The following is a 26802-nucleotide window of genomic DNA, read 5'->3' on the forward strand; positions in this document are numbered from 1 at the left end:
TAAAGTCGAATACAGTCGTATATCGCATAGGTCGTAAGTCAAGCAATACCTGTAGTACATAGAAAGTATTGGAAATGGGTAGTAAACACGTTTGAATAGGCAAGTTGCTGGTTGCCATGGCCCCAATGGAATTATTTCTGTTAGTTGTGTGTTTCTAAATCTGCAATTTTCCATTTATACGAGGTCATTGATCGACCAAATTCTCGCATAATTTGGGACCCAACTGTAATATGCTATTGTCGGGATGGTGGCTCCTATGGGCTTACGGTCGTTCTTCCAGCACCACTTGTAGAACCCTAGCCATTTAGCTTGGTATATGGCCCTCGATGAGGAGCGGAGATAGCCTGTCATCTGTGAGGCCGCCCATGGGGAGAATCCTTTCCTCATCAGGAGGCGCTCGATAACCTCCACGCGTAAAGGGATAGGTTTCCGTGCCCCTCGTGAAACTTCAGAAAGTGAGGCTGCCTGAGAAGATTTCCTCTTATGGGAAGGGGCCACGGCTGGGACACTGCTAGGTCTCGTAGGTCGAGGAACCACTCCTTTTCCAGCCACCAGGGGGCGATTAGAGTCAGCTGAGCCCATTTGGAAGTCCTTAGTCTGTTTAGGATCTGCCGCAGGAGCCCGAACGGAGGGAACGCGTAGGCATCCAGGCCGTCCCACGGATGTTTAAAGGCGTCTTCCATGACTGCTGTTGGATCCGGGACTGGGGAGCAAAACACTGGTAGTTTGGCATTCAGCCTGGTTGCAAATAGGTCCAGGGAGGGAGACCCCCACCTTGCTGTGACACTCTTTGCTACTTCTAGATGAAGGGACCACTCGGTGCCTAGGACTTGGCCTCTCCTGCTCAAGCTGTCTGCCACCACGTTTCTTTTTGCCGGAATGAATCTCGCCATCAGGGTAGTCCCGTTTCCCTCAGCCCAGGCTAGAATCTCCTCCGTCAGGTCCTATAGAAGGCGGGACCTCAGACCGCCCTGCTTCTTGATATAGGCGACCACCATGGAGTTGTCCGACATTAGGAAGATTTTTCTGCCGCCGACCTCATCCGCCAGGGACAGTAGGGCCCTCTGCGCTGCCAGGAGTTCCAGCTCGTTTATGTGGAGGGTCTTCTCCTCCTCGCTCCACAGACCCAATACTGATTTGTCCTGCAGATGCGTTCCCCAGCCCTCCTTGGTCACGTCCGTGAATAGTAGTACCTCCGGAGGAGAGTCCAGGAGGGATACCCCCACCAGTGTATTCTTGTCCAGCCACCACTGGAGAGCCTCCCTGGAAGCGGGCAATAGGGAGAGCTCCTTTGGATGATCCCTGGTCTGAGGAGCTAACAGTCTTTTCATGTCCCACTGGATTGGACGTAGTCGTATCCTGCCCAGAGGGACCAACTTTTCCAAGGACACCAGGTGACCCACGAGCCTCTGCCACTGATGAAGGTTGGCCGTTTCCCCCCTGAGGAATGGTTGACTGACTTCTTCCAGGCGTTCGAGCCTCTCTTGACGTGGGGAAGACCTTGGTTTGAACCGAAAATAAACCAATTCCCAGGTACACTGTCCTCGTGGAGGGAGATAGTTGGGACTTCTCCCAGTTCACGACAATTCCCAACTCGTTGCATAATTCCACCAACTTGTCCCTCTGCTTGATGAGGTTGTCCTTCGATCCCGAGAGAAGGAGCCAGTCGTCTAGGTACCTCAAGAGCCTGATACCCCCCTCTCGTGGGTCCAACACGACACCAGCGTAAAGACCTTCGTGAACACTTGGGGGCCTTTGAAGAGACCGAAGAAGAGGGTACAGAACTGGAAGACCTCTTCTCCCCACTTGAACTTGAGGAAATTCCTGCTGGAGGGGTGTACTGGGATTTGGAAATAAGCGTCCTTTAGGTGTATGGACAGCATGAAGTCGCCCTGCCTGATAGCAGCCAGGCCAGTGCGAGGGGTTTCCATCTTGAAAGGCGTCTTCCTGATGAATTTGTTGAGGGAGGGAAGGTCTATCACCGATCACCAACCTCCTGTGGCTTTCTCCACCAGGAAGAGCCGATTGAAGAACCCCAATTCTTGTAGGGGTGCTCGTTGGACAGCGCCTTTCTGTAGTAACCCGCAGATCTCCTCTCCTAAGGCCAATCTCCTGACTTTGTCCTTGGGGGTAGTAGTCTGGGCTTGTGCACCCGTTATTCACGGGGGTAGGTCGTCCTCGAAGGGCAATCTGTATCCATCGCGAAGGACTTGAATACAGTAGTCCATAGGTCCGCGCCCTGGGCAGATCATGCTTCCCACCGATAATTGAGGCATCCCCCCACTGAAGGGAGCATGGAGGAGGGGACCCCCTCTCTTCCTACTTCCTCTTAGGGAACTTGGTGCTGCGTGGTCGTCGGTTCTTTCCGAACCCCTGCCAACCGTTAGGAGGGGGCGCTTCTGCCTGGGGCGGAGGAGGGCTGCGGGTGTCTGGACCAGCCTGGAGTGGCGGAAGCCTGTGGAGAGGGAAGAGGAGGGTTGTTAACTGCTGTAGGAGGCCTTGGTCTGGGAGCCTCCCTATTCCTATGATTATGTCTGGAAGAGGAGCTGGAGGCCCTGTGGAGAACGGCATCTCTGTTGTTCCTCCTCCACTTATCGAGGGCTTCTTCAATTAACCTGTCATCAAACAGCGCCTCGTTTGACAACGGCGAGTTTCGTAGGTTCCTTATTTCCCTCGAGGGAAGCCTCCTCGGCATCCTGTGAAGAACTCTGACCCTCCTACGAAGGATGATGTTGGAAGCGGCTACCAGGGACTTCCGCTAGGAAGGAGATGGCCCTCCCCTCTGACACTTCAAGTTCCATAAACTGTTCCTTGGCCTGGTCCGACCAACCCAGCTGTTGCAGAGCCAAGGAACCCATGGCGTTGGACCTGCGTTGGACCACAGGTCCAACAACGAGGAGACAGAGAATGAAGACCACAGTGCTGACGCGAGGGCGACGATCTCCTGGATAGAAAAGGCCACCGAACCCCTAGTAATCTTATCCACCGATAACCCTGGGGACAGGGATGCCAAGTTCCCCTCTACAGGTCTGGCCGTCTGTGGGAAATCCTCAGGGGCGTAGACAATTTCATTGACCCCGAGTCCTTCAGAGAATTCTTGGGGTCGATGACAGCCGCACTACGTGGGGCAGTAGACTTGCTCATCCTGTTTATCTTTTCCGCCAATCTCCCGAGAAGGGATATGAGCGCCGAACTCACTGAAGGGGGGACGGTAGGGGGTGGGGGAGCGATAACAACGGGGAGTCCGGTCGAATTGGCGTAATCCCTTTTCTCTAGTTTATCTGTAGTAGCGATGGCGATATCGACGTAAGGGAAGGAATTACCGAAGAACAGCTCGACGAAGGTCTCGAACCACTGTCAGTCTTCGAGGAAGAACATTTCTTTTTTCCTTTGTTTTTCCTCTTCGTGGCCATAAGAGCCCATTGGGTTTCAGACGACTCAATACACTCACTACATGTATCGATCTGAGTACAGGCACGACCACAAACGAGGTACACAAAGAATGGGGATCAATTTCCAAATGTGAAAGGAAAGTCGAACACGCTTTCCCATTCACACCCGGACAATGACGTTGAACACGAGTGTTATCCATCTCACCACAAACACTTTGCACACAATAAGTTGAAAACGCAAACGCAAGTCACAGTTTAAGTCTCGAGCGAAAACTATAGGTCTACACTGGGCAACGACCATAGTATGGATGGCGACCTTTGCCCTGTCCTTACCAGGCCTGACACGGCCTTCTTCTTGGTGCATTGTGGGTCAAAGACAGTGGAAGGTCGCTTTGCTCAGGGAATATACCCTGGCGCATATTACCAGCCTGAGGCTTTATGCCTCTCGCCTGGAATGGAGTCCTGGTTGGGGGAAAAATTTTCTGGTCGCAAGTTTAAACTTGAGTAACTCTATGAGAGAGTAGTCCGTGGTTACAATGCATCGAAACAGATATATATATATATATATATATATATATATATATATATATATATATATATATATATATATATATATATATATATATATATATGTATATATATATATATATATATATATATATATATATATATAGATAGATAGATAGATAGATAGATAGATATTCGTACAACTTGCATTTTGATACTGAAGTTCTTTTTCGCAAGATAATTTCCAAAGTTTTCCTGTACTGTATATTACTGTACTGTAATAGATATCAAGTACAGTATTAACGATATCCCGTATGTATGTTTTCGACAGGAGTGAATGGGAGGGAAGAAGTAAATGTTTAAAGAGAATATCCACCTGTTTGATAAGCCTAATGTAATATCATTAAGCGAGATTTGAATCTGGATGATACGTAGGTAATATCGTGGAATCTCATAAATTATTATTCTTCTTGCAGTGGCTCAACATGTCATTTCCAACTTTGTTGCTCTCTTGAAATATTAAATTCAAAAATAAAATCAAACTTGTCATTTTATCACACCTTTTGCTGCTCTCTAAGTCATAGAATAACAATCATGTATGGCTAGTACTTTATCGTTCAGTACATTTATTAACAAGGGATGTTATTGATGTTAGTGTCTGATTTTTAGAAAATAACTGGAGGTTAGTGTCTGATTTTTAGAAAATAACTGGAGGTTATAAGTAATTTTTCGTGTTCAGGACATGTTCTGTTTGGGGAACCATATAAGTCAGTTTATAGGCAGTAATCTGACCTATGTTAAAAATTGACTTGGTGGCAAGTCTCTTGGGATCAATTAATGATGTAGGCTCGGGTATTACTCTGCTGTATTTTAGAGAGATGCTAAAGATAGTCTCCTAAGTCTTGTTTGTCTCAGACAAGTACAATTTATGAGATATTTGTTTAAGATTAACACCCAAAGAGCGATTTTTAATCTCCTCAGCCCCATATGATGTATTTTGCATCCAATAATTTTAGGTAAGGAATTTTTTGAAGGTTATTTATTACAATATAGTAATATATATCAGTGGAAGGGAATTTTCTTTTTTATTTATACAATTAGATTTGAAAAGAAAATGTATGCTAGTACAGTATTTTTAGTGTAGAATGAGTTTAATAAAATCTTCTTGATGTAGAGTGATGTATGTATTTTTTTTTGGGGGGGGGTGTTGTTTAAGGGTCAATTGTTGTAACGTTTTGTCATGTGTTCGAACTGAACATTCACCTATATATACTTGTGTACACCGTAAATATGATACTTATGGTTAAGAGTACTCTACTCTATAACTGAAATTTACAGAACATAGTGTCTATCTTTAATATAATAGCCTAAAACTAATTACATATAAAGTTAGGTTAAAATTATACTTCTATTACCAAAAAGAATCTAATAATATTGCTTCAAACAAAATCATTATAAATTGAGTCTGAAGATTTCAATGAGTCTTACCTGTTGTTTACTTGGTTTCCTTCAGCAAAGCACTTTCTTTTACAACACTTGTCGTTAGGAAATATAAATAATTCCCACTCTCACTCCCATTGCTTTCCCCTCGTGGTATGATATGGTTTGGCAAGCTGTATGTTTTCACAATAAAAGTAACTGGACCTAATTGAGAAATTGAAGCATATAATGAAGGGTTTGATTTTATAATGCGCAGAGATCCATTATTGCTATCAACACATTGTACAATATATCAGTGCATCACACAATGTATAATGTAGGCATTACTTGAAGGATCTTTGCAGTGTTTCTTTGGTAAACAATATTGTGTTCGGTACGTGTCATATATTTTGTCGAACCTTTTACTGTGTAATGGTGTTTCATTCTGTAGCGCAATTATTATTATTATTATTATCATTATTATTATTATTTTTTTATTTTTTATTATTATTATTGATTGCCAAGTCACAGCCAAAGCTGGAAAAGCAGAATTCTACAAGTTCATTGGTTTCAAGAGGAAGGGCAGCCTAGCAAGGAAAGGAAATAAAGAAATAGCAATTGAAATATATACATATAAGTAATGAATGAAAAATCTGAAATATTTCTAGATCAGTAACAGTGTCTAAGTAGATGTCATGTATAAATGTCATCCTTTTCAAGAGAGATTAATTTACAAAATGTTTGAATTTCTAAAGTTCTCTCAATTCAACTACCAAATTTGGAAGATCATTCCACAATATGGTCAAGGCTGGAATATAACTTCTAGAATGTTGAGCCATATGATGTAGAAGGCAAGACTGGTTATTTTAGTACATATCTAGTACTACAAAAAGGGGATAGTACAGTTTGAGAAGGTATGAGTACAGGGGATGGTCTAAATTGTGAAAAATCTTTTGTAACATTCATAAGAACTAACTGAATGACTGTGCCAGAGCTTAATATCCAGATGAGGCATTTAAAAAACTGAAAGTTTCTAGCCAACAAGTTAGAATGAATTAAAAGTTGAAGAACAAACAGGAGAATGAAATTCGAAGCAAGGTAGTATCGAATGAAAGAATTGAAACATTTCTTTAGGATTGATTGCAAATCTTGAAAGACTGTAAGCCAGTTTTTGTGCAATTGAGAAGCAACAGACCAAATATGTTTCTCAAAAGTATATTTGCAATCAAGAATCACACCTAAAATTTTGAATGTCATATAGTTACAGCCATTTTTTTTCAATGCAAAGGTTTGGATGTTGAGGAACTACCGTCGTCGACCTACTTACAATCATACTTTAAGTTCAACTTTATACCCCCTAATTTGCCCCATGCTCTAATTCTAACTAGATATCTATTAAGGGGTTTGGAATTGGGGTTTATGTAAAGTAAGTAGCATCATCTGCACATACAATGAGATTGTTTTCTAGTCCAAACTACATGATCATATATACTGTAGTAAGAAAAGTAATGGGCTTAGAACACTACCCTGAGGACTACCAGATATTATATTCCTATAGTCACTCTGGTGACAATCAACAACTACTCCTTGCAATCTAGAATTCAATTCAACATTTTTATTATTTTAGTAAATTTTCATCTTTTTGTTTGGTCAAGGAGCGGCGGTAGAGATATAATATATATTCCTCTTCTGTTCTTCTGTCAAAGAATCAAATGATTGCATATGAAATTAATCAGGATTGTATTGTAGCCAAGGTTTTTGCAATAAAAAGTGCAGGACCTAATAGAGAAATTGAGGCTGTATGATGAAGGATTTGATTCTGTAATGCACAGAGATCCATTGTTACTATCAACAGATTATACAATATAAGTGTAAAGCCATAGGGAGCTAGTGCCATCAGTGCACCACACAATGTATACTGTAGGCATAACTTACAGGATTTTTGCAGCCTTCCTTTGGCCTATTGCTGCATTTGCTTTTTATCCTACCAATCTACTTCTGAATGTCCTTCAAGCCTCAGCACTGGGCTACATAACCCTGTTTGATGAATCCAATGTTACCACGAGGTAAAACATTAGTGGAACTTAGCCTAAGGTTAAAAAATGAATAGTTGAGGTCGTTGACACTGCCACCTGCTAAGTCGTCATTAGACATATTTGAATGCATAAAAAAAGGAAACTTCCATAGACGATGTAAGCTGAGATTTAAGTACATCGATCTTTCCTTTTTCATTTCGTCCTCATCACAAACCGTTTCAGAAACTAACAACATTCAAAGGTTTATCTGGGAACTGCATATTTTGAAAATACCTGCACTGTTTTCCTTGACATAAGGAACAAATTCCATGAGTATTCACTGGTCTGTGAACTTTAACAAAGAAAGCTAGCTATGTCAAGAGCTTACGAAGCTCAATTACTAATGAAAGCTGGCTGATGATACAAGTGGAGGCCTGTTATTATCATTGTCCATGCTACAATCAGCTAGCCTAGTCTTCCCTGGCTTTTCTCAAGAACTAACAGCAATTCCTTATAGTGCTTGCTACTGTTATCTTGTTTGGCAGCCATTACAACCTACTAATACATGAGGGGTACCGCGAGGGAAACTTCCACTTTACGTCATATAAGTCGCATTACTGTATTGCCCCTGACACTAAACAACAAAGTAATGGGGATATTGAACTTCCAGAAACATTCCTGTGCATACAGTACTCTACATAGTAATTGCTAAGAAAAGCATGGGAAGAAATATTAATGCACAGTAATAAGCAAACAGTCTGAAGTAGGTCAGATCAGTAGCCAGCGACTGAAAAAGCTAAAGAGACAGAGAATGCATAATCCTCTCTCATATGGGAATTGGAAACAACCTCTTCAAGACTTAGATTTATTTCATAACATGTACTGTGCAATATAGTACAGTAATACATGAGATTAATCACTCCAAGACTTATCATTCAAGTGTCCAAAAACATTCTCTAAGCTTAATTGCGCACATGTACAAAGGAAACTTATATAGTTTTCTTGAGCAGTATGTATGGTTGGAGAGGTATTTTTTTAAAGGTTTATTCAAAGCTATTGATTAGTTACTACAGTATTAATATACCCTCATAAGAAAGGTCAGATGCACCAACTCGAACTGGAATTTTGCATTGATACAGTATAACAGTCTTTATATTCATTACGTAATGTGATTGTTGGAGGGGCTGATTAAAGGACAGTTTGCTGAACTGGATGCCCTAACGTATCCATATGTATTTCATGTGTAGGTCTGCTGCTGTGGTGTATGTAAGTGTAATTTTTGTGCATTTTTTAATGAATCTAAATGACAAAATCCCTTCTCGCATATATTTCCTCATTACATCCAGTCCTATTTGCCACTGGTAAGTGAAGTTAGTGAGAAGAGAAATCAGAAATAGCTTAATTTGTGGTAATGAATTGCATTGGGATGAATTTCTGTTCAATTTGGTAGCAACCAGTAACGCCAATTATTGGTAAAAAGGCAAAGCTAGTTTCGACTGTATATTTTTTTTATAGAAAATTTTACTGAATGATCCCGTAACCCAAGGTAATCTATGATACCCTACAAAGGCTAATTCAAACTGCACCGTCACATCACATCACGTCAAGTTACGTCAAAATATTCTTGGAAAGAATCCGTGCCGTGACGGTGACAAACCGTCTAGTGGACACGTCCATTTATTTACATGGAAGAAATTTTGACAGAATGATGACGAGACGTGATGAGTAGTGGGAATAAATAGAACGGTTGATGGAACGGTGTCATGACATGATGTGATGTTACGTGACAGTGCAGTGTTAATCAGCCTTAATGAGGAAGTCCCCCTTGTGACAACGATGATAATATTTTCTAAAATATGAAGTTTACTCTGATATGGTCATCTGGGTGACCATTCACTTCATTAATGGAGATTGAAAAGAGGAAAACGAAACTTTAGTCACCTATTAACATTTAAACTATACATTTTAGTTTTCCCTTAACAATTGGGTGGGAGAGGTTTAGGTAACAGTACACCAGTGAATGTCAAGACTCCACAAATACAGTATACCCCTGCTGCCATTGATAATGCTTGCAGCCTATTTTTCTTATATAACTAAGAAAAAACCCTTTTGTCTATCTTGTCTTTGAAATAAAAACAATAGTATAAACATTTATAAAATGTTATTCACAGTTATACTGTAGTGTAAAACAGATAATACAGGACTGCACTTTAACAGAAAACAAAACTGATAATTACAAGGTTGCTGAAAATTCACCTAACAGTACCGTATAAATCTTGACTAATTTCCCAAGGAAAAAATTTTCTCTTGAAAAGAAGGTTGAAGAGAGTGATACTGTTACATAAGTGTAGATTCAACCCCTTATGTAATACAGTATTGGCTTTCTTTCAATGCCACTTACATGCGAGTCACAAAACTAGTATCTACGAAGTGCGATCTTCTCGACATTGAAATAGAAAATACCATGAACTATGATTATTTTCCTGCCCCTTTATATCCCTCTGCTGCTGGGCACTAACCAGCACAGTATTTTATAATACTTTTATTGCTTGGTAGAAACTGCCTCGTGGTCAACGTTAACCGCATGATCATCACGGTCAATTTTCTCTCCCTCCTCTCGGTTTTTTATATTGTGTTTTTACTTTATGTAGGATTAGTTCAGGATGAGCAAGGTGTGTGTCTACTTTTGCATTGCATTTTTGTGCCAAATCCTCCTTTGATAGGCTATTATTAGAAGACAGACCCAACATACCTTATATATACTATGTGTAGTTGTCGATACCAGTGTGTGGAATGCTTTAATTGTCCAGGTAAATAAAGATATAGATTAGGAAATTGGCAATTAAGAGGGTGTGATAGAGATTGAAAGCAAAAGAAAGAAGCAAATAGTTTTTTTTTTTTCTTTTTCTTTTGGGGGGTGGGTTTGAATTTGTATCAGGTTTATACTTTTTCTCACAATGGCGAATAAATTAGTAGGGAGGTAGAGACCAGCATTCTAGCATCTAACAAGAAAATCTGGTGTGAGGTTGAAATTGCTGGGCTGATATCACAATTTGCCTTTTATATGGAACAATTCTCTAATTTTCTGCAATCTTCCTCTTTCTTTTATTTCTGATTTTTCACATCATTTTTGTTAGCTGATAGCATATGCTTTCCTCTCCTTCTATGTAATGCGAACAGCGTAATTATTCTTACAGGTATTTAGTCTCTGAAATACATTTGCATAAAACTTATACTATCTAGTGTTATTCTTGGCTGCTGTCTACACATGTCAACTAAAATTCTATGTAAATTTATTTCTAAATTTTCACCAACTACTTCATAAATGTTGTTGAAAGCATTACCTCTCCTATTTCCAGTTTGGTGATGTTACTCAGAGTTCTGTTAACCCATTACTTGAGGCCTCAGTCTTTATAGTAACTTTTTTGGCCCCTATTTACACCCACATTTTATCCAGTTTTGTCCCTGATCCTGCTTCCATTCTTGTTCAACATCTTTGAGTGAAATATTCAGTCCCCCCAATTTCACTTTGGCACAGAATGGCCTCCCCAGGCCCAGCATCAGTTCATATGGGCCAAATTCTGTTAATTAATTTAATCATTCGGTCATTTCCTTTCAATCAGTATCATTCTGTGTAGCGCTTCTGTAGTCCATTTCTTTTAGCGAGTCATATTTGCACCGACTCGCAGCGGTGCCCTTTTAGCTCGGAAAAGTTTCCTGGTCGCTGATTAGTTAGAATTATCTTGTCCAACCAATCAGCGACCAGGAAACTTTTCCGAGCTAAAAGGGCACCGCTGAGAGTCGGTGCAAATATGACTCGCTAAAAGAAATGGACTATAGTTACTCAATTAGCTTCTTGCCCCATTTTTGTTTATTTCCCACTTATTATTTCATCTTTTGTGATGTTAGATCTTCTGAGACCCTAGGGAAATCTTTCTTTCAATTTATACCCTTGGGTTTTAGGATATATTTAAATTACCATCATCAAAAGTGGTAAAACTTCAAAGATTGACAGTTTTGTGGGTAACCTCTTATGTGTGCAAATTTTAGTCCTTGACCCTTTACCCTAATACACCCTGTAGAACCACTTTGAGTAGCTATCAAGGAAGATTTTATTTCATAAATATTTTAAAGAAATAAGTGTAATAGTAAACTATTAGATTTAAAAGCATAAACATCTTTTAGTAGGCTATCTTTTGGTCTACTAGCCTATAGTGCAATTGTAAGTCTAGAAATTATTTTTGCATGCCTATCTTCCAATTAAATATGAGCACAATAAGTTGCGATTTGATTTAAAACCAATTGAACATAAGACAATTTTCTGTAATGACTGTGAAAGTTTTGTGATCCATGCCTTTCCTAATTTTTGCTTCTCTTGGTGTTTTCACTTTGGCCATAGTGCTGTTCATTCTGCTAAGGCATTAGCAGCATATTATTATGCTTATTTTTGTTTAAACACTGCCATGGATGCAAAATTATCCAATACTGATATTTACAACCTGGGAAAACTTTTAAGGGTTATGGGAATTTAGACACACTTGTGTCATGTATAGTGGCCCACCTACTTACGGCTCCTCACCTTTCCTTTCCCTTAGTATCCTAGACTGGGTTAAGTCTATTAGGGGTGCAGATATCTATGGTTATCTATGGATACGTCCCTGATTATACACGATATCTTAGGATAGTCGTTCCGGGGGTTAGAACCCCGTGATACCTGACCGTAATTATCTTGTAATATCACTCGCAGAAATATTATACAGTAGGAAGCTTCCGAAGGGAACTTCCATCAGGTCAACATGGCTTGAGCCCAAAAAAGGGATTTAATCCTATCACAAATCTAATAGAAAAAAATCAATTGCTTATTTATTCCTATTCAAAATTTAAGAGAAAAAATCATGACTGCTTTGACCAATGGATAATTGATAAAAAATAATTCAAAATCCAATCCCTGGCTTGAAAGATTGTATTTCAATGGTAATTGAAATTAGTTTAATACCTTACAAGACGGAATCTACAGGTATGAATGACTACTACAGTGTAAGGTAGTTTGACTAAACAATGAGTCATAACTAGATTCTCATAAGCCCAGCCCCTTAGTTGTAGAGAAGTAAGATCAACACCAACAGCAAAGTACATTTAGAGTTCAAATTGATATGATTGGTTCTGGCATCAATACCCCATTTGCAAGTAAACTAAAATTCTAGATTCAAACTTTTAAAATGTTAAACAATGGAAAGGATAAACACGGATAGAACTGCACAGTAATTGAATTAGTTTACCTAACCAAAACACACCTTCATGTATATATTATGCCATGTAAATCATCATCACTATTCCATATTTCTTGTAATTCTTAAACATTTTTCAAGTGTCATGCTGTTTAACCCTTTTACCCCCAAAGGACGCACTGGTACGTTTCACAAAACTCATCCCTTTACCCCCATGGACATACCGGTATGTCCTTGCAAAAAACTGCTATTTAAATTTTTTTTTTTGCATATTTTTGATAATTTTTTTTGAGAAACTTCAGGCATTTTCCAAGAGAATGAGACCAACCTGACCTCTCTATGACAAAAATTAAGGCTGTTAGAGCAATTTGAAAAAAAAAATATACTGCAAAATATGCTTATAAAAAAATAACCCCTGGGGGTTAAGGGTTGGAAATTTCCAAATAGCCTGGGGGTAAAAGGGTTGACTAAAATTCTAGATTCAAACTTAAAATGTTGAACAATTGAAAGGATAAACACGGATAGAACTGCACAGTAATTGAATTAGTTTACCTAACCAAAACACACCTTCATGTATATATTATGCCATGTAAATCATCGTCACTATTCCATATTTCTTGTAATTCTTAAACATTTTTCAAGTGTCATGCTGTTTAACTTTTATATGAGTATGTAATGGACCAAAAAAATAAAACAAACACATTCACTACTAATGCAACTATCGTGACCATCATTTACATACATTTCTTGATTGAAAAAAAAAATAGATTGTACTTGTCTGATAACTTGAAAGGAAAACTGCTTCTGAGTAATAGTGACCTACCTACAAACCAGCAGAGTAGGTCTTTGATATCACAGCTAATAAAACTAACAGTCAATCATTAAAATATTAGACTTTGATTAGCAAAATAGATACTACAGTATATATCTGTATTTCCTTAAAGTCTTTGGTAATGTAATTTACTTCAGTCTGCAAGAAGCTCTAATTATAAATTAATACGCAATCCTATATGAGCCAGGGTACACAACTTCCACTCAGATGAATTTTAAGTATCAGCTAATAGAGCATGATCATAAAAATGTTATGGATAGAGTTGATTAAATAACCTCCCTAATTCTGAAACCATTAGGGAACAGTTATAATAATTAGTAATACTGTACTGATAACTTTGAAATACGTTTATATCTTAATTGCGAACAATTTTCGTGTCTCAACCTTGTCTGACTCGTGAAAAACTAGAACACATAACTAGTTGCGTAATCTGTTTGTGGGTGCAAAGAACTAAGCAACTTTAGTGGGGACACATTCAAGCCTAATGTCTTGATCCTGTTGGAAATGGCATCCCAATAAAGGAACAAATGGAAGATATAGGAGTTATGTATCTGATGACAGAACTTTAGCATATTTCGTAAAGCAGCTGGTTAGGATATCAAGAACAGTGTGTTTGAAATGCTCACACTGTGGGTGACACTATAGAGAACGTTTATTGACTATTGTACTATATTATTCTCCAGTATAGTCAACACACGCAACCAACGCCAAATAGTGTTAGAAAAAGTATTATGCATCTTTCACAAAAAATGGTGTATTGTCATAGGTCGAAGGCAATAAAACAAAGGAGCGTCTAGCATATGCATGAACATTATAAAAATCTGTCCAACTAAGAAATCAAAGAGATGTTGGTTCTTAGGTAACAGTCATTGTAAAACTAAAAAAACTTCCCTTAATTTCACCTCTACCCAAAGCAGATCCCTTAATTTCACCTCTACCCAAAGCAGATGCTCTGTACTTCAACACTAAAAGAGGCTACTTAGTACGTTAACTTACTTGAGATTGCACATTCATCATTCATTCCCTACATAGTCTGTAATCTGTTGAACTGTCACCTCAATGTATCTCAAACATCATGAATTGGCTTATAGATATATTTAATCAAGCTAGACAAGTTCCTGAGTATTTTACCTAATGAACCAAAACTCTATTAGCCATTTCAGTGACCTAATATTGGGCACAATTTTAGCGTGTTATATTTTTTTTTTTAATTGCAAAGTTAGATCTAATACTAATGTCTTCAGTAACTGATAAGAAATGCAAGTCTGCACAGTGAAGGACTGATATGCAGATTATCATGGACTCGAGTCCATAGCAAGGAGATAGTAATTTGTCACTAAGAGAATCATTTGGTGTTCATTACTAATGATACAATCCTTCTAAACCCTGACATAAATTACAAAGAAGTTGAAGAGAATTCCCAGAAAATGCTCGAATACATCAAGCATCAGTCTAACACTATGAAAATAGAAACCAACCTTGTACAGTTCAGTTGAAATTTGGTAGTTACACACTCCTTTATTTCACCCCATCTCAGAGAAACAATTTGCACTCTAGAAAGGCAAGTCAGACTATAGGTTTACTCAATGTACTTGAGGTTATGTTCTGTAGCATAGTCACAGACTTCTTTCCACCTGTTCATGCAACTAAACTAAATCCTAATGGATGAAAATTGAAACTAGCCTGATGATAACATGTTGATTAAAGTGATTGACACATTAGGTTTGAAGTGTCTTCTTGAAATGACCTGCAAGTTTTAGAGGCACCTGTTTTTCCATCATTTGGTACTTTTAAAGATATTCACCATATATCTTTTTTTCTTCAAATTGTCAAATTTTTTCTGGATTATATTCTGAAATTATATCATGGAATAAAGTATAGGTTGTGTTTGTTGGGAAGAGTATCTTTATATTAATTAGAAAAAAAAATCAATGGCTGTAGTAGTGTTTTTATTTTTTTATGCAACCTAATCAAGTAGGGATAAGTATGGTCGTGGGTTCCTGTGTCTGTGATAAGGGAAGGCAGGATTTATAGGTAGTATGTTGGCTAGGACACTGGCCACCTGTTGAGATACTACCGTGTGAGTGTTATCAAGTCCTTTGACTGGCTAGACGGTACTACATTGGATCCCTCTCTCTGGTTACAACTTTTTTTTTGTCTTTGCCTACACATACCCAGAATAGTCTGGCCTATTCTTTTCACATTATCCTATATCTTCATACATCTGACAACACTGAGATTACCAAACAATTCTTCTTCGCTCAAGGGGTTAACTACTGCACTGTAATTGTTCAGTGGCTACTTTCCTCTTGATAAGGGTAGAAGAGATTCTTTATCTGTGTTAAGCATCTCTTCTTGGAGATGGACACTTCAAAATCAAACTATTGGTCTCTAGTCTTGAGTAGTGCCATAGCTTTTATACCATGGCCTTCCACTCTCTTGGATTAGAGTTCTCTTGCTTGAGGGTACACTTGGCCATGTTGTTCTATCTTAATTCTCTTCCTCTGGTTTATTTGGAGTTTTTATAGTTTATGTATGAAAGATCTACTTTAATGTTGTTACTGTTTTTAGTATATGTATTTTGATTGTTTATTGCTTCTCTTGAAGTTTTTTTTATTTCCTTGTTTCCTTCCTTCACTGGAATATTTTTCCCTGTTGGAGCCTTTGGGCTTATAGCATCTTGCTTTTCCAACTAGGGTTATAACTTAGCTTGTAGTAATAATAATAATAATAAGGATAATAATAATAATAATAGCAGCCGGTTATTTTACACACAAAGATAATGGTTGGGCAATATTAAATTCTCTGTAGTTTTGTCTATGATTCCCAACGTTGCCGTTTAGAGTTCAGGCACGCTCAATCCTGATATTTTCCAATAGGTGTCTACAACATCACTGTTCTTGAGAGCAAGGGAGGGGAAGTTGGGTGTTCAGGGTAGCCAATAACTTTACCTACTGAGTCATTAGCATCCATTGATTGACCCTCCCTGGTCCTAGCTTGAACTGCAGTGAGAGTTTAGCCACTGAATGTATGTACAATAAATAAGGTCACTCTTAAGACACTGTTTTGTCCTTTCCTTCTTTCACTCGTGTACATTTTGTTAGAGGTACAGTACTGCTGTTTCTATGTTTCTTTTTTGAGAATTTGAGCAAAGACTCCCATTTTTACTTTATGATTCTTAAGTGTAATTTTTAAATCTGTCGATGGTGCAGAAGTTTAGATACATTCTTCTTTGGTTCAGTAGCGAATTAATAAGATACCTGAAGTGACTGGCGTCTGTTTTTTATCACAAGCCTTTCCTTAGTAGGGGAAATTAATCCTTTGTAAACAAGTACAGTATTATACATTTAAACATAGATACTGTTGTGTTTTTTACATTTATCCTTATCCTAACTGACAGTATATTTTTCTTTTCTTGGAGTCTGTATCCTAAATTTGAGCTCTGCTCAACCTTATAAATTTTAACATTGTGTAACCTTACTGTCCTTGTGAGCTAGGGATAATTTGTTAGAGGGGGCGTCTAGGTTTACTTGCCGAGACATTAGCAGTCATTGGTTGGTCCTTTCTTGTCTTAGCTTGCATGGAGACGGCCCTTGGGACCTGATCCTCTGTACATATTTACATAATATAAAGTCCACCTCAAGGACACTGTTCTTTCCCTTGCCACTACTCCTCGTGAGCACCTTTAAATTTTGAGGTGCCGTAAACTTTTTCTACTCTTCTCTCAACTTTTTTTTTTCTCCCTCCCTTCCTCCCTGAAAACAGTGTAGAATACCCTCCACTTATTATGGAATATTAATCTAACAAACTGTCAAGTATGCTTTAAAAATAATTATTATATTACTGAGATGATAAGTAATTATGATAAAGAGATCCTGAACACAGACTTCCTATAATTTTTTTCCTGTTGACCTTTTAATTCCATGTCGCTAAATGATTCAAGTGACAATGGTGTAAAGAAAACGAGAATTTGTTATGATTTGAATTAAAGTCCCAAATGAGAATAGAAGATTTTTTTTTTAATCCCAGACGTAACACTGCATCACTTCTTTTGAAGGAACAAAAGTGGATAATTAATGAAACTTTAGAAATGGGAACTACCAATTAAAAAGAAATTGTATGTCGTATGAAATTTATGTATGTACAGTACAAATGATTGTACAACATAAGATGTTCTTTAGGCAATATTAAATCAAAATTAATCAATTCCCGCTTCCGCCTCTCATCTAGTTATCCAGCCTTTAATGAATATTTTATATTGCACGTGTTGGGTTTTCCTTGAGGGTTATCTTTTGACCCTTGTACTTTTCTCTACTAACATTGTTTAATGGACAATTCTGTATCCTCCGGTTAAACCAATGTTTGCTTTCTCTATTCAATGCCTTTATATACTTTACTGAAGGACCTAGTTTTTCCAATTCTAGGTCATCCATGATGATTTCTTTAGATAGACTATGTGCAGATTGTGAATTGAAAAGGCTATTGTAGGAATAATTAGGTCCTCATTTGATACATTTTAGTTATTAGCTCTCATTCGTTGTAACAAGTGTAATAGGTTATGAGAGGAGCTAATACTTATGTATATGAGGCTTGTTAAGTCTGGGATAAAAGATAGTGAAAGGAAATTTTAAAAAAAGGGGAGAAAATTTACCCTTGTTTTTTCCCCTTCCCCTTCCCTTTGGGCTGTGTATTTTAATGGAGGCCAAGATTTAGTACAGTACATGTAAAATTATTTGCCCTGGATATATTATAAAGGTAAATTAGGTTGGATTCGAACAATATCTTAGACAGTAGGGAAGATGAATCACTTAGGAAACGAAGTTATACCAAAATCCTTTTTGAAGTTATCAATTTTGTATATTAAGCTTTATTCAAAGTCTGTCTTAGGTATTAGAATATCCTAGACATGACTCCTAATTTCGTCAAATCAGTGAGGTATTTCAACACAAAGATAATAGTAGATATTAACCCTTTTCCCCCAGGCTATTTGGAACTTTCCAACCCGTAACCCCCAGGGGTTATTTATTTTTTTCAAGCACATTTTGCAGTATATATTTTTTAAATTGCTCTAACAGCCTTAATTTTTGTCATAGAGAGGTCAGGTTGGTCTCATTCTCTTGGAAAAGGCCTGAGTTTTTCAAAAAATTATCAAACATATGCAAAAAAAATTGTAAATAGCAGTTTTTTGCAAGGACGTACTGGTACGTCCATGGGGGTTAAGGGATGTGTTTTGTGAAACGTACCAGTACGTCCTTTTTGGGGGTAAAAGGGTTAAGATCCATGCACTAAACTATTTCTTGGGCCCTTAGAATGATTGTTAAAAGTAGGAAACATGAGTGAACTTATAAATCCAATTGAATCCAGAAACAATGCCAAAGAAAAAGAATTTGGGTTTCAGAACATAGTACTGTATTGGTTTTAATCTGTTATAAGTTTCATTGAAGGAAATGACAAACTAATGTCTGAATGTCTGGCAGCACAATAATTATCTTTAGATTCAACACATGACTGAAGTAAAAGGCAAACAATCAAACTACGTTCGTTGACTTGAGTAGCAATGATTTGTGCCAGCAATAAAAATTTTAATTACTAATTTTTCTCATGTCTCGGCCATTTCAAATTCGCAGGAATATTATGAACAGAATCATCATTAACTTGTTTTATCTTGTCTATAGTGAAAGAAAGTGATATAAACTAAATAAAATTGATATGGATAAAGTTGATTATGGCAACCTCACTAGTTCTGAAACCACTAATTGATTGTTTGGAAGCGTTGTATAATATTATATAGTAACAAAATAGGAATAGATTGGAGCTCTAAATATATTCGTTTTTTTCTCTCCATTTTTTTTTTCTATATTCACTGAATGGTCGTATTTTTACATGAAAAAACTGGAAAAATTAGAAATTTTCACCACTGAAAGATAAATTTGGAGGTTTTTTAATCATAAAAAAAGGGGGGGGGCGTCTAGTTGTTGAATAAATAGTGAAGTTCACTAAGTCAATTAAAAAAAAATGATAGATGATGTTTCCCATGGGGGGTAAGTACTGTAAGTTCATATGCAATGCACTGTAGGAATTACTGGATATAGAACCTTTGTAGTGTCCCAATGGCACCTAACTCCACTCTTTTATTATCTTCTGCTGTTCTTGTTTTCTTTATGCTATTATGCTATCTTGCTGTTCAACCTCTTAATGCTTAACTCATACTTCAAGGGCTGGGTATTCCCCTTAGTTACCTCCACCAATGAAGTTGGAAGGAGGTTTGTTTTACCCCCTGTTTGTGTGAGTGTGATTGTTTGTGAGAGAGTGTTTGTTTGTGAACAGTTTACTGGCCGCAAAGAAACTTGCAGGGATTAACTGTTATGTAAAAAGCTGGTAATGATTAAATTTTGTAAGGTTGTCAAAGGTCAAGGTCACTCAAGCAAAATGTCCCATTCACATCGTGTAATCAGCCATAAGTTTGGACAGCATTGTCACAGAGACTTCAAACTTGGTTCATAATTGAATATATGAAAATCAACACCAATTGATACATGTTAAGGTCGAGAAATAAGTCTGTGCTCGACAGAGTGGCCCTCTAGTTGCTTATGGGCCTCTCAATCCTCGGTTGTAGGTCCCATGACCTACATTCACTAATTCAAATTCAATCCAAAATTAGTGTTGAACAATTAGCTTGGATATTCACAAGCATTTTATTCTGAAGGAAGTAGTGTGGCTATTCACCGGAAGTTTTCTGCCAAAATATTTTAACCCTTTTACCCCCAATGGACGTACTGGTACGTTTCACAAAACTCATCCCTTTACCCCCATGGACGTACTAGTACGTCCTTGCAAAAAACTGCCATTTACATTTTTTTTTTATTTTATTTTTTTTTTTTTTTTTGATAACTTATGAGAAACTTCAGGTATTTTCCAAAGGGATGAGGCCAACCTGACCTCTCTGACGAAAATTAAGGCTGTTAGAGCCATTAAAAAATATATATTGCAAAATGTGCTTGAAAAACAAAAATGCTTGGGGTTTAAGGGTTGGAAAGTTCCAAATAGCCCCGGGGTAAAAGGGTTAATGCATATTGCTAAGATGAAAACAAAGGAAGTCATATTTGATTTTGAGCAGCATGTCTGTTTACAAAAGTTTTCAATTAACTAATTTGAATACTGTTTGTCATTATATGATGTCCATACATTCTTTAAATTTCTGTTCTTTATGTGTACAGTTAGGTAAATGAGAACTGCTTAGAAACATGCAAAGTAAAAAGTCAATTTCTAGGTTTTGAAATGCAACATAACATAACAGAATATTAATGCAAAGGTGATGTAAAGGAATTATAAAGAAAATTATTCACATTTTGTTTTGTGAATCATTTATATATACATTATCTATTACTAAGGAATAATGAGAAATGAAAGTATACATTTATACCATGTCTATTTATTATGTTTTTGCAAGAAATATTTGAATGAATGCATTGAATTTCAAAGCTTTTTCTTCCGGACAAATAAATGTACGCTCGTGTGTCTGACAAGGGGGATTGGAAGAGGGAAATCTGCCGATGAAAGGGAATGAACAATTGTTATGCGTAGCTCATTTTATGAGAATAGATATCTAAACTATTTCATGGCCACTTTTTGAAGGAAAACTCAAGATTTTTTTTTATTATAAAACTTTCATGTGCAAAGACCAATTCTGGTTCACGAAATGGCAATAGTTTTGAGGCTTTATGTTGCTAGTTGAAAAGCTCAGGCTCTGGAGCCCTGTTCTACATTAGTTACATAGGCTGTTGCTCACCGGTGTAGTCTCCGTAGTCCGTACCCTCCCTGTAAGAGCAAACAAGTCAACTAGATGACAGACTATATAACATTTGAAGACCTGAAAACATGAGGGACCTTCCCTACTATGCATGACTCTAGGCATTGAAAGAAGGTCACATCCTCTGTAGTCACAAATGCAGTGTAAGTCTATGCACCTGCATAATTTAAGAGGGCTTAGTTTTCAAAGTTAAGGAAAATATCTTGTGCCTTACACTGACTTACACAAGGAGGTGAAACTAAAATATTTAAAGTTTCCACCAATTATTTCAAAAAGCTCAAGAGCAGAACAACAACTGCTGGATTCTCTCTTGTATGGGAATCCATAAATGAGGTAATGGCCAGGGTAGCATAACAAGCTACCTTAGTTCATTTGAACTATACAAGTGTTCTACTTTGAGATATGAAAAGACCAATTGATTATACATATTAAGGAAATGGCCAGAGTCGTTGCTGTCCCTCTCCTTGTTGGTGATGAAAAGAATTAAAACCAGTCAAGATTAGCCGTTGTCGTAATTGTGTGAATGGTTTGTTTGACGTAGAATTTATAGTACAATAAAAGAAGAAAAGTTCGTAGACATTCTGCAAAATGAACCAAAATATAATGACTGGTCATGTCAGGGATTTCAATGCAGGCCACACCTCTGAAATTATCTTGGCACCTAGTTTTGAGTTCTAAATTTGCATCTAGTGCATAGAAGACCTCGAGCAACCCCCTACTCTGCAGCGATTGAATCACACATATATCCATATCTCTTGCGACTATATCATAATCACCATGCTAATTAGACAACAGTCCTCCTCGAGCCCTTCTCAGAGCATATGCAGAAAGAGTGAGGAAATTAGAAGGCAAAAGCCTAATAGCTTCTTTTGCGTAATATTTACAAAAAGGGTCAAATGTGTGAAATTTTTAGATGCATTTGAAGATTCACACAATATCATATGCTGTGTTTGGTTCTTCACTTGCTCAGTTTTGCCACTTCTATCCCCTTTTATATTATTTTCAAAACTTACCTGTGAATTATTTTATTTAAAATATCAATAATAACTATCATCACTATTTGACTAATTTCCTTACATATATGCATCCTAACTTATAATTGACACCAAAGAAAATTCTTACATTGAAGACATTTCTATAGAGGTCTTTCAACTACAAACACTGTATATTTTATGTATGTGGTAATGAATCTAGCCCTTGATTTTTTCTTTTCAACACTCCAGTTGCTACTTACTAAAGCTATACCCTGATACATTGAGTTCAAACTATATTCTGATGAGACATGTAGCACACTTGGGGCTTACACAGTTATCAGTAAGAGCCTTTTGCTTTTATGAATCCTCACATTTTATTTTGAATTGAGTAGCAAGGAAAGCAAACCGACTTAAAAAAAACACATTATGGTTTCTATAGGTGTGTTTTAGCCGTTAAAAGTTGAGTCTTGACAGTACATTTCAACTTTCATTAAAGGTCACTCACAGATGCACTACCTACAACTAGGAATGCTCAAACCTACATCCTTAAATGTCTGCATTTTCAATATAGCCCAATTTCTACAAAATTAAAGTAATGCAGATATAATTAAGGTCTGTAAGCAGCATACTTATTGCATGCTGCACACATGCAATGAAAGAGAAAACAGTGAAATGGGACAATGTTTGGTAAACAGTATATTGATAATATAGTACTGTACTGTATTGCAAAATGGTTGCCTTTGTTTACTCATGCAAATTGTTAATGCTGATGGTTGGAATCAACAACACCTACTAGCAACCTCTCAAAGGTATTTCAGAAAGTGTTCACGTTTGAAGCCAATGAAAGATTATCAAGATTATCACGAAAGTCTGTATGTGTACGTTGCAAAGATCTTAACCCGTTCAGCGTCCCCTCAGATAACTGCTGCTTTTGTACCGTCACACAATTCGCCAAAAGTTGGGATTTTATCATATCCATAAATTTCTGACCAAGATCAGTAACAAAGCGAAGGAATCTCTCTCTCTCTCTCTCTCTCTCTCTCTCTCTCTCTCTCTCTCTCTCTCTCTCTCTCTCTCTCTCTCTCTCTTTTTTTCTTTTTTTCCATCCAGTCACTTAGTAATGAAAAGTTATGATCATTCTACCAGAAAATAAATCCGTTCTTTCAATATCTTTATCGCTGAAGTGTTCAAAACTTGCTCTCGTCATCCAATGGGCTATCAATATTGGAGTCTTCTAGTAATTATTCATTTTTTCCTTGAGAAATATGCCTCCTCTATAGCGTGCTCATTATTAAAAAAGTAAAAGGTTGAATTATGAAAAGTGCTCAAAGCATAATCAATTTTTTTTAGCCTTCTAATGCCGAGCTCCTGACTAAAAAATTTTTGCCAAGCAGCCTATTACTTTCCATTTACAACTTGTGTTTGCTAAGTGTTGCCAAATGATTTTCCTAAACTTTCTACATGAGTAAACGTATTATTAAAGTGGTGACAGCTTGACGCTTGCATTTAAAGTCTCGTTTGATATCACCTTGAAGGTGGTACTGAGTATTGTACATACATACATATACCAAGGCACTTCCCCCAATTTTGGGGGGTAGCCCACATCAACAAAGAAACAAAAACAAAAAGGGGACCTCTACTCTCTACATTCCTCCCAGCCTAACAAGGGACTCAACCGAGTTCAGCTGGTACTGCTAGGGTGTCACAGCCCACCCTCCCACAAGGCTGAGTATTGTACCGTACACTAAATCGCAATGAATGTATTAATACGTGGGTGACGCTCAACAGGTTTAAGTTTCTGTTGCCATCCATACATGAGATCAATATCATTAGTAGCGCTCACTGTGTACATGCAACTTATTCTATCTTAGCTATGCTTCTCCACCTCTGTTCACAAACACCACCGTTCTTACTTATCCTTTGTTCCCAAGGACCTTACTCATGTTTACGTTTTACCCATTGATTTATTTGGCATTGCGTTAGGTCATTCTTCATTGTGGTACAAAGGGGTCTTACAGCTTTTCTCTTACCACTTTTGTATTTCTGTATCTATAGCTTGACTGAGTATGGTATTTTTTTAGAAACATTAGTCATCAAGTGATAGTCGATTGCTTTTTTTTTTTTCGAAGTACCTAAACCAAAATAATGCGTTTACGTTTTGCAATATGGTATTATACTTTGGAAAATGAATATATATTAGGTCTGAATGAACAAGAGGAATTTCTTACGTACGTAGTTATCCTATTTGTAATCTTGATTTGATAAAATGATTTTGAGAAATCATAATTAGCTAAATTAGTATGTGCGTTTTATCTTCAGGTTTTTTCCCAATATTTTTATGCTTTATTTTTTTTAACCCTTTATAGTTTCCATCTTGAATTATTTGCGTGCACGCTCTTTCTGCGGCTGAATTGTTCAGTGTAATATACAATGAAGTACTACTGCCATTATGACTAGAATACACAGGGTACTTCTTTTCCAATTTATACTTTGAGAGTTATTTGTTTATTTTGCATTTTTGGGATGTAATTATGTAGATATTTAGTTTTATGCTTATGTGTTCCCCTTTTGCTCTTGTTATAAGCATGTAAACTAGTTCAGTGTTATGTGATAAATTTTTTTTTTTTTTAATCTTTTGCATGTTTTTAACTTTTTATGTTTTAGCATAAACTCCCTTGTTCTTTTTCAGGATGCCTGTACCCCCAGCCATGCTGCGTGGTGGGAGGGGCGGGGGTCGAGGGGGCGGCCGCAGTGATTATGGTAAGTGGTGGAACTATTACAACTATTACTGGGGCCCAAGACCGCAAAAGAATACTGGATATAATTATTATTGGAATAATTATTCCTGGTATTATTAGTTTTTCGGGACCATACAGCAAAAGTGTAATTTTATTAAATGATGGTGCTGAGTTGTACATACGTGACTGTCCCAGTGATAACATTGAGCTGCTTGTTTATATTGCCAAGTATGGATATTATACTGTACAATGGATCTCACTCCTTTCAGTGGAGTGTCAGTGCTCCTGTTATTAGCCACTGTTGACAAGCTCTACTTAAGAAATTATTTTTTTTGACAAACGATAGATTTTAGAGATATAAGGTACATGGACAAGCCCCCTCATATATTAATAACTGGATTTTAGATAAATTTTGAGGTTAAATATGAAAAGTCAGAACAAAAAAAAAAAATAATGCTCCAGTATTCAATGTTGCATGGATTGGCTTTGTTTTGTTTCATTTAATTTTTGTTATTGGCATACAGTATTTGCTAAGATTATTGATGTATGAACTTTGTTAAACTAAATTCAAAGACTTGCCCTGTATCATAATATACGATAAGAATAAACTAGTTTTGATGGAATGGAGCTCTTCTTCCCTTCAACATCATCAGCAACAACAACAACAACAACTCCCCCTGGCCCCCCCCCCAATTGCTATTTACAGAGGTACCTTGTATTATTGGTTCCTTTGGAAGTGCAGTTGTCTTTCTTTCAGACACTTTGCCTTCTTTTAGTTCCAAGTATCGTGTACAAACTTGTTTAGTATTTGATTACCCTCAGTGGTCATATTTTTATATACAGTATATATATATTTTTTGGTTGTTGTGTTTGATTTGATTTTGTTTGTTTAGTTTTTATTATTAGTTCTTCCCGGCATGCTTTCTTTAGTATGTAAAAAGTAAAAAGAAATTGGTGTTTTTAAGAAATTAAATTTCATTGTTTGAGCTATCACAACAACATCATTTGGTATTATTTCTAGATTATGATTACGACTATTATGGTTATGGCGATTATCAAGGTGGCTACAGTGACCCGTATTACGACGACTATTATCGATATGAAGAATACTATTATGATTACTCCCCTCATCCTATGGGGCGTGGTCGCACCAAGTCAGTACCGGTGGGTCCCAGTGTCCATTCTCAGTTACTGTAGTATTTACGTGGCCTCACACTCCATACGATTGCCTAAATAAGAGCGTTTTCATTTTGATTGTCATTTCTTTTAATCAAATATTTAATAAAAATTGTAACTTTTTTCAAATTCTGTGAAATTCTCCGATCTCAGTTCCAGTTTTTCCCTCATTTTGTGTCTGCATGACCAGTGACTGTTGATTGTTCATAATACTTTGGAAAAAAGAGAAAGAGAGCATGATGATACTGCATAATTTCATACTTTTCAAGGGCAAATTTTTCATGAAGAAGAGATACATAAGAGCCTTGTCTTTGATCAATTACTTAAGTTTTGTTTTTTGTGTGTGTATTTTTTTCCTTTATTATTTTTTTCATTTTAAATCAGGATAAGTGGGAGTTTTAATAGTTGACCTCTTCTATGCAAATATCTTAAGTAATTATCCAAACAAGCAAATCTTTCCCCAGTTCACATCTCAAAATAAAACTAAAAGAAGGAAGAATTGTAATAACGGTATTAGAATGACCATGTACTGTTTTGTGTGGCTGATTTGTTTGAGGTAGGGAAAAGCTATAGTGTGTAAGAGCTATGGAAGTGTGAGGCCACGTTTGGTTGGGTCCCATGCCTGAGCCAGCATTCCAGCAGCTCTGGGCTATGGTGGCTAAAACATGGCCGGGAAGAAGGTTTAAATTGAAATTCACAAAATATATGGTG

General features: G+C 37.2%; 1 protein-coding gene across 14 annotated transcripts in view; it reads left to right on the forward strand.

Annotated features, from left to right (window-relative positions):
• Positions 1-26802, forward strand: part of Syp (Syncrip) — a 205956-nt gene that overhangs the window by 118565 nt on the left and 60589 nt on the right. For 11 of the 14 annotated variants that reach the window (XM_068372908.1, XM_068372918.1, XM_068372911.1 and 8 more), the window contains exons 12-13: positions 24867-24937; positions 25937-26079. In XM_068372908.1, the coding sequence (XP_068229009.1) occupies positions 24867-24937; positions 25937-26079 (214 nt within the window). The remainder of the gene's footprint in view (positions 1-24866; positions 24938-25936; positions 26080-26802) is intronic. The other 3 variants (XM_068372919.1, XM_068372916.1, XM_068372917.1) reach the window with 1 other exon arrangement.

This window comes from Palaemon carinicauda, chromosome 4, assembly GCF_036898095.1.
Source record: "Palaemon carinicauda isolate YSFRI2023 chromosome 4, ASM3689809v2, whole genome shotgun sequence".
NCBI classification, from domain to species: Eukaryota; Metazoa; Arthropoda; class Malacostraca; order Decapoda; family Palaemonidae; genus Palaemon; species Palaemon carinicauda.